Source organism: Amphiura filiformis, chromosome 7 (genome assembly GCF_039555335.1).
Source record: "Amphiura filiformis chromosome 7, Afil_fr2py, whole genome shotgun sequence".
NCBI classification, from domain to species: domain Eukaryota; kingdom Metazoa; phylum Echinodermata; class Ophiuroidea; order Amphilepidida; family Amphiuridae; genus Amphiura; species Amphiura filiformis.
The window spans coordinates 1,692,922-1,707,746 of record NC_092634.1 but is presented as its reverse complement, the minus strand read 5'-3'; the positions used below and the strand labels follow the sequence as shown (position 1 = coordinate 1,707,746).

The 14,825-nt window shown below is 36.2% G+C and overlaps 1 protein-coding gene across 1 annotated transcript; it reads left to right on the top strand.

The window, feature by feature from the left end:
* Positions 1-2,768: 2,768 nt before the first annotated feature.
* On the top strand, positions 2,769-14,564 carry LOC140156547 (metabotropic glutamate receptor 2-like; the record flags this gene model as incomplete). The annotated part of the gene is made up of 5 exons (XM_072179487.1): positions 2,769-3,319; positions 8,868-9,193; positions 10,943-11,809; positions 12,159-12,394; positions 13,127-14,564. Coding segments are annotated over 5 exons (2,721 nt in total), but the record flags the coding sequence as incomplete, so codon positions are not given.
* Positions 14,565-14,825: the final 261 nt, after the last annotated feature.

Here is a 14,825-nt window from a genome sequence, read left to right as displayed (position 1 = left end):
TGGGTGTTCAAACACATTTTTCCGGGATTGTAGTCGTATGAAATCACAACTAACAAGATTCACAGATTGTAAACTTAAAAAGCCATATTATAACATTTCTGTAAAAATAGATTAGTATTTATTTTCCATAAAATTTTAGCTTTTACTGTCAGATATGGCCCCTTTTAATTTTGAGCCGAACAAGTGAGGTAAAGCATAGAAAATTGGAATTTACTAGTAGCGCCCATGCATGTTACTCCCGCGGTTGTAATACGGTACCATCCTGGGGTGTGTGTGTATGTGTATCCCGCACGCCGTTTACGTACTGTGCATACGTGTTAGACTAATATTTCCAACGTAATAATAAAACTCCGGTTCCATCGTTTTATTCAAAATCTCGGATTTTGACAAAACTACAGCTAAAGTACATTACAATCGTGTGAAACCAGAATTTAAAAAAAAATTGAGGCCGTTCTCCTCAGCAAATGTTACAATATGGCTTTAATTAAACAGTGTGTTTTGTAAACAAACAAAAATTGGGAAAAGGTGTTTTGGCCTTGAGTCATGACCGACTCGTAACAAGTTTTTGAGTTATGGGCATAAACGTCATGTCAAATTTTGGTCTCCATCATTATTCACAGGGGTAAAAAAGTCAAACATGCTCTGATTTTAATCAAAATGGTCTCAAATTGTTCCGCTTTGAAAACCATTTTAACCAAAGAATAGTTTGCCATAATCTCTGGTCTTTCGTTACCAGAGCAACAAATTCAAAGCCCATTGAAAGCGGAACAATTTGCGACCACTTTAATCAAAATCGGAGCATTTTTTTACTCCTGCAGCCTGTGGACAATGGTGGAGACCAAAATTTAGCATATAACTCAAGAACTGTACATCAGAGATAGGTCAAACTAAACTTTTAATAAACCATAATAATGAGAGGAATACAATTATACGATATTCTATATTCGCCCAAGTTTGAAATTTGAACCCTGCATGAGCAGCCATATTGAATAGACGCAAATTACTATTTTTTCCAGGTGTCCTTTTTTATCCTTTTTGAATAATTATGTTGTTCGGGTGTTCCATTTCTGTCTAGCTAAGACGTAAATTGACTCGTCTAAAACTATAATAGACCTATTCATGGTAGGCTGCATTGCAGCTTATGCGGGCAATCTTATTATAAGTATTTAGAAAAAGTATAGTTTGACCTATCTCCGGGCCTATCTCCGAAGTACAGTTCTTGAGTTATACGCATACATGTCAAATGCTGGTCTCCACCATTGTACACAGAGATCAAAAATACATTTTTACATTGTATATGTAGGACTAATGTATGTTAAGCAACATCATTCCAAAAAAAATACTAATTGCAAAGATCATTCCTGTATAGCATGTACAGTGGCGGCAAACTTCGACCTCGATTGGTGGGAATTATCAGCATTCTACAAGGCAATGGTGTCGAGCTACAAGGTTTTGTTCAACCTTGGTCGGTAAGTTACTAATAAAGTAGCACTTTTTATACAGTTCTGCGCAATATTTGAAGCTTACTATTAGTAGTAGTACTGTCAATACAGCCATTGTTTATATAAATTATAATTTCGTAAGTTCGATTTCAATTACTGGAACAAATATATATCAATCATCAAGTTTTATACCCTCTGTATAACCTAATATTTAAACGTTTTCTGTAAAACGTTGTGTTTGCTGGGTTGCAATAACGAGTATTCGTACGATGCATGCATGCATGACATGTTACGGGTGACTCGGTGAAATTATACCCTTCTGAACCAGGAAACAATTCTTTATTTAGCTATTTATATTTAAGCAATAAAATACATGCAATGATATGTATCAGAATAATAATTATTAATAATGAATTTAGTAAAGTACCAAGAGTCATGGAAAATTGAAAGCAACATTTATAAGGAAAAAACACCGTTTGTAATAGTAATGCCTACCCTTTGTAAGCAAAGAACATGTAGATTGAATGTTGATTAATACATTTAAATAAATAAAACCAAATATGCATCCAACAACCAAAATGGGATAAACATGACGTATTATGTAGATAAGCATTTTATCATGTTTATGATAACACTTTCAGAAATCAGATCATGAAAAATACCCAAGGCTTACATGCTTGATATTGTTGGTAATACATGTATGTGGTATGAAATGAAGACGAATAAGATATTATTTTATTCGGGTATTTGTATTAACAAAGTAGCACTGACAAAGGTTTAACAAAATTTTCTTTTTTTGTAAAAATGTGCAACTTCTGGGAGTAAAAGTATGCACTTTTAAAGTCTAATACTGGTATTTTTGACGTAATTGAGTATATAGAAGAAGGTTCAAGTGTAAAAATGTAAGTGAGTTATTTGTGTAAGATTTGAATAATATATTGATGTCCGCAAAGTGGGTGTCAAAACATTTTTTTTGCTTCAAGTAATAGAGGAGGGTGTGTAGTTTCTTATTCTTCCTGGTGCCAAGAAGGTCGTTATAAAAATAAAATCACACTCAACAACATTAAACACCTTTACCATCAACTTGGTTGTCATTATATATAGAAACTTAATCCCATATCTAATTGTACTCATTTACAGATTATCATCTATGCTGAAGGATCTACAAACTTCACCAGACCCGGCAAAAAAGATTTAACAAGAAACAACGTACATGATTACACCACAGCTCCCAAATTGTGATTGAAAGATGAATAACGGTGTAAATGTGTCGGCACTGTCTTTCCTCTTACTTCACTTCTTTATTTCTAAAACTGATGGGTGTGGCATGACTTACTCACAACCAGGGATGTTATCTTAGGAGGCCTCATCCCTCTCCACACATACAATGAAACGACTCAAGACTGCGATAAACTCAGAAACATTGACTCCTTGAAGAAAGTGGAAGCCTTGGCATTTGCCATACAAAAGATTAATGATAACACGACCTTGTTACCAAATATCACGCTTGGGTTTGATATCCATGACACGTGCTCTTACGAATCTAGAACTATTCGAGAGTGTTTACATTTTTTACCCATCTCCGAAGACACTTGTAGGCCAAGCGACTTGTCATGTTCCAATGAGATTAATTGGAAGGCGCCTGTTGTAGGAGTGGTAGGAGCACAACGAAGCGCCTCTAGCGTCCAAGCTACCTACATGCTAGGCCAATATCATATACCACTGGTGTCTTATCTTTCCACAAGTGATGAACTCAGCAACAATCTGAGATATCCATACTTTCTTAGAACAGTTGGTCCAGATAGTTACCAAGTCAAGGCCATAATTGATATCCTTCTTCGCTTTCAATGGACCTATGTGGCTTTTATTATTTATTCGTTATTTATTCAGGAAATTCCATCAATACAAATGTACTGGTCTCCCTGGAAGACCTGATTTTATATATACATAAACATGATAATAAGATAATAAGAAATATATATTTAACAAAATGAAGGATTTAAGCATGATACAAAAACAAAATGCAAAAATGTATAACTCAGATTATTATACAAAACTTACAGATCAATAGCATTTTTAAATTCACCCAAACTCATTGAATTGAAATTGACACGAAGATTGGGAGGAAGCTTGTTCCAAGCAACTGAAGATCTATAAAGGAAAGTTTTCTTTCCAGAAGAGGTTTTCCATATTGGAACCACCAAACTGTTTTGAGCTTGGCCCCTTGTGCATTTTGAATGAGTAGAATGAGTGAAAATAAAATTTGAAGAAAGATACTCAGGAGCAATGTGTGTGAGACATTTAAAAGTTAAAATAAGTAATTGATGCTCCCATCTACAGCCAATTTTAACCCAGTCCAGGTCTTTCATCATATTGTCCACTGAAGTTCTGATATCTGCAGAGAGCAAAACACGGGCCAGCCTATTGTGCAAAATCTGGAGCTCATTATTGTGACAGGCACTGAAATTGGACCAAACAGAACTGCAGTAGTCAAAATGAGGAAAGACGAGGGCTTGCGAAAGCATTTTGACAGTATTCCATGGAAGGTATTGCTTTACTCTACGAATGACGCCTATGCGTTTAGATATGTTAGAAGATAAATAATTAACATGTTCATTCCATGATAGATTGGAATCAAAGGTAACTCCTAAATATTTAAACCTTTCAACTCTTTCAATTTGTTCATTTCCATAGATAAGAGAAACATTGTTAAACTTATGAAGAGCTTGCCTTGTTCCAAACAGCATTAGTTTAGTTTTCTTTATGTTTAGAGTTAAATTGTTGGCCTGGAACCAATCGGCAATGTTATTTAGGTTAGCATTAAGATCATTTTGCAGAATATTGGGATCAGATGAACTAAGTAAAAGAGTTGTGTCATCAGCATACATCACACACTTACAATTAGAATTTACAGAATCAGGTAGAGAGTTAACAAATATAATGAATAATAATGGTCCCAAGATTGATCCTTGAGGAACACCGATACTAATTTCCTTAAAATCTGAAAGGGTAGAGTTTATGTGTACTGCCTGAGCTCTACCACTAAGATAAGAATGAAACCAATTAATTGCATTACCTTTAATACCATATGATTTAAGTTTAGAAATAAGAAGGTCATGGTTCACCGTATCAAATGCCTTCTTTAAATCTAAGAAAATTGAACCTGTAACTTTACCATTGTTTATGTTATTGAGAATATGATCTGTTACATCTAAAAGAGCAGTGTTGGTACTGTGATTTTTCCTGAAACCTGATTGACATGGATTCAAAATATTGTTACGTGTGAGATAATTATACAATTGATCATGCACAGCACGTTCTAAAATCTTTGAAATACAGGGAAGAACTGAAATGGGCCTAAAGTTGCTGACATCACTTTTGTCACCACCCTTGAATATAGGTGTAACCTTAGCTTTCTTCCATTCACTGGGAAAGGTTGCTGTAAACATGGAAAGATTACAAATATATGCAAGGGGGTGACAAATTACTGGAGCAGCTATCTTCAAGAGTTTAATACTAAAGTTATCAATACCTGAAGACTTATTATTTGCGAAGTTACACATTTGATCAAAGATGAAATCTGGGGTTATGATATCAAATTGAAAATCTTCATACATGTAATCCCCAGTATTATTAGACAAAACATTAATATTATTACAATCATCATTTTTAAACTTCTCAGCCAAGGTATTACCAATAGAAGTAAAATAACTATTAAACTGATTGGCTGTTTCTGCATCATTACAAGTAAAACCATCCTTAGTTTGAACATTAGTAGCAGACGACACATTTTTAGGAATTAATTTTCTTATGGTACCCCATAATTTCTTTGAATCATTTATATTATTATTGATAGCATCATTGCAATAGTTTTTCTTCAATGTTTTATTAAGTTTATTTACATCATTTCTTAACTTTCTAGCCATCACCCAATCATGAGAATTATTGAATTTATGTGCTTTTGCATAGTAATGATCTCTATCTTTAGAAAGCTTTATATAATCACTTGTAATCCACTCAGGAAGTGATCCCTTTATCCTCTTTTCTTTCACAGGACAATGCAAATTGCAGACTTGGTCAAACATGTCCTGAAAACTTTTATAGGCATTGTCCACATCATTACACATAAGTATTTTATCCCAATTAGTTTTCTTAACTGTGTCAATAAATTTGTGCTCATTGAAGTTCTTAAAACATCTAGATTTTATGATCTTAGGAGGAACTTTTACTTTTTATTTTTACGAATTAAGTATGTAAGACAGTGATCAGAAAGTCCTAGGCTGTGAACTCCAGATGAATATACCTTATCAGGCTTTGATACAAAAATTAAGTCTAATTTAGATTTAGATGTTTCAGTTATCCTAGTATAATCATTGATAAGCTGAAGCATATTACAATGTGAAGAAAGATTATTAATTTTACGTGAGTTAATTTTCTTACTTATGTCTAAATTAAAATCTCCTACTACAACAACATCATCATAAAGGGAGGTATTATTTTGAAAGATTGAATCCAACTTGTCCAAGTATTCAGCTTTAGAATCTGGTGGTCTATAAACAGTACCAAGAAGGATAGGCTTTGTATGAGGCAAATTGAGCTCTATCCATAAAGCTTCAACATCATATGAACAATTATGCAAATTGGAATTTTCTTTAAAAATTATACCATCTTTAACATAACATAACATACCACCATGTTGCATATGGGTTCTGTCAAGCCTACTTATGTTATAACCATCAATTTGAATCTCATTATCACTGATATTTTTATCCAACCAAGTTTCAGTGAGACATAACACATCAAAATTGTTGTCATGAAGTAAAATTCTTATATGATCTACTTTGTAGCGAAGACTTTGAATATTAACATGTCCTATTTTAAAACCTTTTGATAAAGAACAATTGAAATCAATAAATTTATCCTTGAAGGAAGTTCATCATTGGCTATTCTGAAAAAACAATTGTCACAAAACCAGTTACATGTGTGAGCAGAATTGTTTCCAATACATTTCACATGAAAGTAAAGTTCACAGTTTTTACATATTTTATAATCACAGTCCTTAATTTTACAAACACATTTGCCACACATATTAAAATTTTGTGAATTCCTAATAAAACATTCACCAAAAGGAATTTCATTATTGCAATTTTTAAAGAAGCAGCAAGCACAGACCCAGTTATTACATGAATCAACCTGGGAAATATCAATACAATGAATGTGAAAGTCAAGTGTGCAATTACTACATGTTACAAAATTAATCTTCTTTTTCTTCTTAACTATTTTACCATGACACATACCACAAGATGACTTATTACCTGTACATGCAGACCCATACATGTATTGATTGGATTTATTTTTTCCAAACCCACTTGAGTTCAAGTCTCTATTATTATCATCAACACTTGTTGAAACATTATTAATATTACCTTTACTTTGCATATATAATATACAATCAGGATTCAGTGTTTGCTCAACATTGTTTATATTATTAGGAACTTTAGCTTTTGCAGTATCCTTTGTTTTATACATGGAGTTAATATTATGATTTATTTCACAGTCTGATTTCTGTTGAAATGAAAATCCCTGATAAAATGTATGTAGTTCTGTGCAAGAGTGGTCAATCCTTGTCTCTTGAGATGGAGCTTGTCATCAGCTAAGTCTTTGAGCGATATGTTATTATTGTCAATATATGTCCATCCATTACTATGGCATAAAATCGCCAGTCTCTTGTTGTAGTCAGTGATCCATACTTGTCGAGTACGATGTTCTTGTCTAGTTAGAGATGAAATAGCTACATGAATTCCAACAGGGATATTGCATACAATGTCACATAGTAAACGAATACACTCCGAAGGTGATCGCGAATTAACATTATTAGTCCCACAGTGAATGATGACAGAAGTAGGGTTATACTCCTCAATAAATGTTGGCAGTAGCTTAGTCCAGATGGTGAGGGTAGTCCCTGGAATGCACCTGTTGATGACTCTGAGTCTTCGCGACATACGGCGACCAGAGAGATCTTTGGGTATTGAATCCCCAACAATCAAGATTGTTCTCTTCTGTGGAGGCTGAGGGGGAGCAGGAGCAGATACTGTCGGCGGGGGTGCAGGTGCAGCAGATGATGATGGGGATACAGGTTTGTCCAGTACATTTACAGTAGGCGTTTTATCTTTCACTGTTTTGGTCGCTGTAGGTTTCTTGGGTTTCTGCTGATCATTTGTAATCCATGGCAGGGGCAGAGGGGGAAGATCAGATTCAACACAATCTGGCATGGACACATCCTCCACATCTAGAACACTAAATGGGTTGCTGGTAGGTATAGTTGGAATATCAAAAGTTGTCACATTAGGCTGAAGGTGAGTTGGTTCTGGAACATCTACCACATGTTGAGTGGTAGGGGTTAATGTTACAGGAGTTGTAATGGTTTCACAAAGAGATGAAGCATGACTAGTCTGGGTTCCTGTTGTACAGAGTTCTTGTTGACAGGTTGTTTGGGTTGAAGTTGTCATAGTAACAAGCTGCTGATCAGTTTGGGTGCCAACTGACATATATTCCTGTCGACTAGTCGTAGTAGTAGTAGACCTTATAGGTGTGGAGGTTACAGGTAAACCAGCTGTGAATGATATTTCCTCATCAGAATCACTGGAAGTCATAGAGACATTTGATACCCGGCTGTTAAGTAAGTTACCAATGCGATCTTGAAGAACTGAGGATACCCATGTGGAATGTTGGCTTCCTTGTACAGACATGGTGCACTTAGTAGGGTAGCAAGTGATGGTTACAGCTAGTTCACAGCATCTAAAGATGAGACCATGTTGCTTGCCCTTGTCTTCCGGTGATGGATACAGTAATGTCAGTTCACTTATAATAGAGTCAAAATATTCTGGGTTGATTGATACAGTGGTTGAAATAGACTTGGGTTCAATAATCCATTTTGAATCCCCAAAAATGTCATCATGAGAAAAACCAGCAAAAGATAGGTTAAAGTTTGCAAGGGTTCTGTGCATAATACTCCATGCTGAGTGCATTGTCTGATGAAAGGAAGATGCCATTGTCAATCAATAACCAATTGTTACTCCTTGTAAACTTGGATCAATACAGGATGTAGCTGGTAGACATGAAGACAACTTAATATGTAGAAAATATATGAAGACAGCACAGAATTTCAAACTAAATTCATTAAAATCTCCACAAATATATCAAAATCAGCAATGAAAATTATATGTAGAGATTCCTGGTGATAAGTCCAAGATGATGATATAAATTTTATCAGCAACACGATAGATTTTCAGCAACAACAAGTCAATCAAATGAGAGCTCAAGATATGTGTGTGCACACCTCCGGTACGGCGGTACTGTACCTACTCTGATTGACTTGTTGTTGCTGAAAATCTATCGTGTTGCTGATAAAATTTATATCATTAGATCAGATGATACTTATGGGAGAAGTGCAAGAACTGAATTTGATACATTGGCTGATATCAATGGCATCTGCGTAGGGTACTCCAGAACAATATCTCAGAGTTACTCTGATAAAGAGTATGATAATCTTATCAAAGAACTTGCCGACTTTCAGGATGGATTACATGCTTCAGTTGTGATCTTATTCGCCCATCTGGAGAATGCACGGATGATGTTTTCTGCAACAACACGAATGAATGCAACTAGAAGGTTTATTTGGATTGGAAGTGATGGCTGGGGGAATTATGGCAAAGGCGCTGTTAATGAAGGGGACGAAGAAGCAGCACTTGGTTAGTATAATGTGTTTGTTTGGTGAGTGTATGGTGTGGGTCGGGGTAGGTGGGCGTGTGTACCAGATAATAAACGGGTGGATGGGTTCTGTGTGCTCCCATGGTGTGGTTTCTGCATGCTCTGGTTGTATCGTAAGTTGAAATAAACACACTGACTAGCCAATAGTATTGTAGCATAGGGTAATGTATTTAAAGAAAAAAAAATTATGTAAATTTATGTAATTTAAAGAAAAAAAAATATATTAAAAAATAAAAAATATTGTTTGTTTAATCCTTCAGTTTGAAATCTAGTGGCAATGCAAGCACATCAGATCTTTGTAGGTAACTTGGTAACTAGTATGTATAAATGTGAAATTGTTATCACCTGTCTTCTGCATATTGCATGTTGCATGTTGCATTTTGGCCAGTAGACCTACGTTACACGATTTGTTTTGTATTTTACAGTGCAATATCTTAGGCATCACGTTCACAATAGTTAGCTGAATGGGTCAAAGCAACAAAACAAATAAGGAAAAAGCAAACAAAGAATTACGTATAATGAGACAACAGTTATATCTTTTTCAAAATCAAATACCATAATTATTCAGATCTTTCAGTTATGGGTAATGAACTACTAATAAAGGCACCAGATTCAGTTTGGCCCAATACCGCTATAACATGACCTAAAATTACAGCTAGGTTAGATGTTCAGAAATGGTCGCACTTTTGTAAAATATGAGTGAGGGCAAAGCATAGCTAGCTCATAGCTAGCCAACTCCCCGTGTTAATTGAATGGAGATTTGACCGAAAATATTGAGCTATATTGGTAACGGACCGCTCCGTTCTGAAGGATGTCACAAAAAAACGGTACAAGCTACATTTAAACTATTCTAAATAGGTTCTAGAAAATATAGTTTTGTAACATGTCCTAAATTTTTAGCTAATTTAGATGTTTGGAGAGGGTCGCACTTTTGTGTTTTAGGAAGGATATGTAAACGACAGATAACACCAAAAATATGAAGAAATTATTTCCAAACCGTGTTAAGTCAACAATCATTATGTTGCTCATTTTGAAGAATGCTGGTTAACAAAAAGCAGGTCTTTGTCTCATTTCGTGAACAAAGGTACACATACCATTGTTTCCTTTCGTTTCCATTATAATCGGTTACCCAACTGAAGCTATAATACCAGCTTTATTGCGATGTCGCACATTGAAAACAGACACTTGTGCACAACCAGAGAAGATCTGATTTAATCAGTTGAGCTGCTTCAATGGGTGTTATCTTGGTTTAATAGCTTTTAATGGGGTTTAAGTCCTGCAAAGGTCGAGATGAATTCTACTGTAGACATGACTGCATCATGACTGAACTGAACTTCTCCCGGTTACGATAATAGAGTTATCGATACCTATAGGCACACCGATAGCACACTTCTCTAGGTTACGATAGGAGAGTTATAGATACCTATAACGCACTTCATTAGGTTACGATAGGAGAGTTATCGGTACCTATTGCGATAGGACACCGATAGCGATATAGGACTAAACTAAACATGGTGCCTCACTTCAATTAGTATTCACATATTGTCAATAATCAACAGTATATTATTTTTACCGTCAACGATTTTGTATCATTGGCACTTAATATAAGGACAGCAAAGGATGAAGTATTTAAATTGGTATTCCAGAAGGAAGATGTATAATAACTACTCGATTTATTCGACAACGTAGATTGACACAAATTTTACTTAACTGTTTGATCTCTTTCACAGGTGCTTTCACAATTGTCCCCGAATCTGAATCACTCCCTGACTTTAACATCTACTTCCAGTCTCTCAACCCTGCCAGCTCCAATAATCCATGGCTACCTAAATTTCTTCAACATCACCCTCTCTGTTCCGATGATCCATCGAAGTCTAACACTACTAAATGTGACGAAGAGTCGTCTCACGAAACCCTTGTAATGGATAGTGTCTTCGCATTTGCACACGCATTGGATAATATGAGAGTTGATTTGTGTCCAACTGAATCGACTGGTTTGTGTGCAGATATGCAGCCTATTAATGGGGCGGTATTACTTACGCATTTGCTGAATACAAGCTTCACCAGTCTGGCAAATGGAGATATCAGTTTTATGCCGAATGGTGATGTATTGGGGCGATATTCCATTCGGTATTTGAATTTCACCGACAATGCCTATAACTTTGTTAAATTAGGCAGATGGCAGAATGATGTCATTCTTGAAGAAAACATCACTTGGTATACACGCAACGAAATGGGATCGGATGCACCAATATCAGTGTGTAGCAAACCATGCCAGACAGGTGAAATCAAGATTAGTTCCGAACATGCATGTTGCTGGACCTGCATTGAGTGCGACAAACATGAGTATGTTTTAGACAAAACACATTGCCATTCGTGCATAGATCACGACAGTAAAGCATTTGGATGGCCCGATGAAAATCGTACATCATGTGTTAAGATACCACCTAGTTATAATGGTTGGAAGGCACCCATTATTTGTTTTGCTTCCTTAGGGCTTATATTCACATGTATCATTGGAGGTCTTTATGTTTACCAGCGGAAGAACAGGCTCATCAAAGTATCTAGCCGTGATATTTCCTACATAATGTTTATTGGTGAGTTTCATCAGTAAAAATGTTAACATTTCTACCATGTCTACGAGTAGGCCTACACGGTCGATTATCGCAGTATACGGTACGGTACAGCGAGTCCTTGCGTGAGTGATCGAGCTTTCGTCAGATGTGCCTTTAACGTCATCCACAGCGGTATTGTGATAACCGACGGCGTTACTCATACAAAAACTGTAACTTTTTGATGTGAATTCCTATCTAGAAGGTCTTTTCACTTACATTCATCAGTAAGTTTATAATTCAGTTATTTGCTAATTCAGGTTATTGATGGGTTTTTTGTTAATCAATATAAATATGATTAATGGTAACTCGTTCTCCTTCATAAACATTTCAGGTATCTTCTTGGCATACTTCAGCGCTCTTCTATACGTCGTTCGTCCAACAATTAATGTGTGTTACCTTCAGCGTATCTGCTCACCAATCGCGACCTCTTTCATCTACGTATCTCTTGCGGTGAAAACCACTCGTCTGTTTCGTATCTTCAGAGCTAGTGTGAAGTCAGCCAAACGACCACGGTTTATTCGTCCCAAGACACAAATAGCACTCATCGTAGGGCTCACAACCATTCCGGTAATGTTACTTTTGTTTCTAAGGCACCATGTATAGTTTTGTCCTATATCGCTATCAGTGTCCCAATATGTACCGATAGCTCTTCTATCGTAAACTGCAGAAGTGCGCTATCGGTGTTCCAATAGGTACGTACGCTGGAGAAGTACGCTATCGATGTCCCAATATGTACCGACAGCTCTACTGTCGTTACATGGAGATGGAATCCATTGTGTATCGAGCACAATGAAAATTTATAGTACTATGCATAATGTTCAGGGCATAATATCCATCGATTACCTATCGGAACTCTGATAGCACTATAAGACTAAACTGAATACGGTGCTTTATTAGAGGCTCGTTTTTGACTAAGTATATATAGTTCTTTGTTGATTTTTCCATATTTTGTTTTGTTTTGTTTTGGTTTTTTTCATCGAATTTATTTCGCAGGTTTATAAAACAAAACACCTGTTTGACTTTTCCGAAGCATGGCGCATGGCTTCCACAGATGAACTGTGATATTGTTTATAAGGACTACTGCATAATCCTTATGGCCTATAAGGAGGAGTTGCTTCACACTCTAAAAAATAAGAAATATTTGGTTTCTTATATCTAATCTGAAAGCTTTAAAACCGTACCTCCAATCATTATAGAATGTGCTTATTCATTTAAGCCATTAAATATGTGATTATTAAGTTTGTAGATACGTTTTCTTTGTAATAAACTGTTTTATGATTTTGATATTTAATTTCACAGTTCATTTGGACTATCATTTGGATTGTTCTTAACGTACCGGAAGTGAGTGGAGCGATGCCCCAAGGGAATCAATACTACTTAGAAATCACTTGCTCACATAGCGACCAATGGACGTATGGCCTCATGGTGTGGAATTTGTCTGTTGCTCTCGTGTGCACAATACTTGCAGCACTGACCAGACAACTTCCAGAAAATTATAACGAGTCCAAGTTTATCACATTCTGTGCCTTTTGTTCCCTGGTTGTTTTCCTGGCGTTTTCATCAACATTTCTGGCAATATCCCATGACAATGCTTACAGCATTTCTGGATATTCAGCACTTGGGCTCATTGTAAATGCGACGGTTGTGCTGTGCTCATTGTTCGTTGTGAAACTTTACGCCGTCTATTTTGTCCAAATCGAGAAATGGAACGTGCAAAGACGATTATCGACCTCGGTAAGTTCTGTTTCAAAGGGGAACTCCCAGGGAATCAGCAAAGGAACGTTTGTTTCTGAATCCCCGGATGGTGACAACCCTGAGGTATCTGGCAATGAAAGAGTATCATCAAGGTCAGAAGATTATTCTATTCGTATGAATCATGGTAACAACAATTCAGGTTTAGCCGACGAAAATTCATCGGAACCGGGAGACAATTTGGACGCAAGACCGGGAACATCATCTAAAACGAGCAATGATTTTGATTCGAAACTAGGAGAATCAAGAATGGGCGAATCTAACTCAACCGATGATCAAAATCAATAGCATAAGTCAGAGCCCTTGAAACCAGTTTAAGTAATGTTATCGAAGACCCGCATCTTTAGTGAAGCTGAATGATTTCGACAATAATAATAGGATGGAATTTACATGTAATAGAATGATTTAAGCATAAATAGTATACAGTAATTGCTCGTTGAAATCGAAATATCTGCAATTGAAAGTTTATAACTTGTCTGTGTGTAGATACTTATGTATACAATGGTATGGCTCTGGGTACTTTTTACAGCGTTGGGTAAAAAGTACACAAAGCGCACGTGATTCAACTGTGAACAGCTATCTTTTGAGTAAACCCGGTTGTGTTATTTTCAGTGGAATGTTTTTTATCCAGTGGTTGAGTTGTTCAAAGTTGAACTGTCGTAGGATACAAATACCCAGTAAATAACAGTATAGCTTTGAAAATTGTCTGCTGTACACTATACAAACTCAAACTCGCGCCCAAACTATAATGGTGATGGTTACTCAGCAATTAATTTGGCAGGAAATTTGATATTTTGTCAACTTCAAATGACAAATGAAAAACAGACCGAAAATGTCATTGTGTTTATAAATCGTAACACGTGCATGTACATTACGCGAATTTTGACTTCACCAGATACTCCCGTAAACAGATGCATCAGTAGGGTTGTAGATCAAACTATTTCTTATTTTGCGTGACAAACCCAGAAATATTACTCACGGCTTGAGCTTTCGCCATCTTGGCTGATGGCGCGGCTTGATCACAAGTGTCTGTTGTGATCTGGTCCACTGCGTTTCCCGCGGAGGTTGGATGCACTCTCACTCCCAGGGTTGAACGTTGGTGTAGCCATCATGACAGCTCCGATTGATTGCAAACCAAAATTTTGGAGGAGATATGTGGATGATGTGCTGGAAATCATTCAAAAGGACAGTACACAGAAACTTACCGATCACTTAAACACAATCGATCCAACCGGTAGCATCAAGT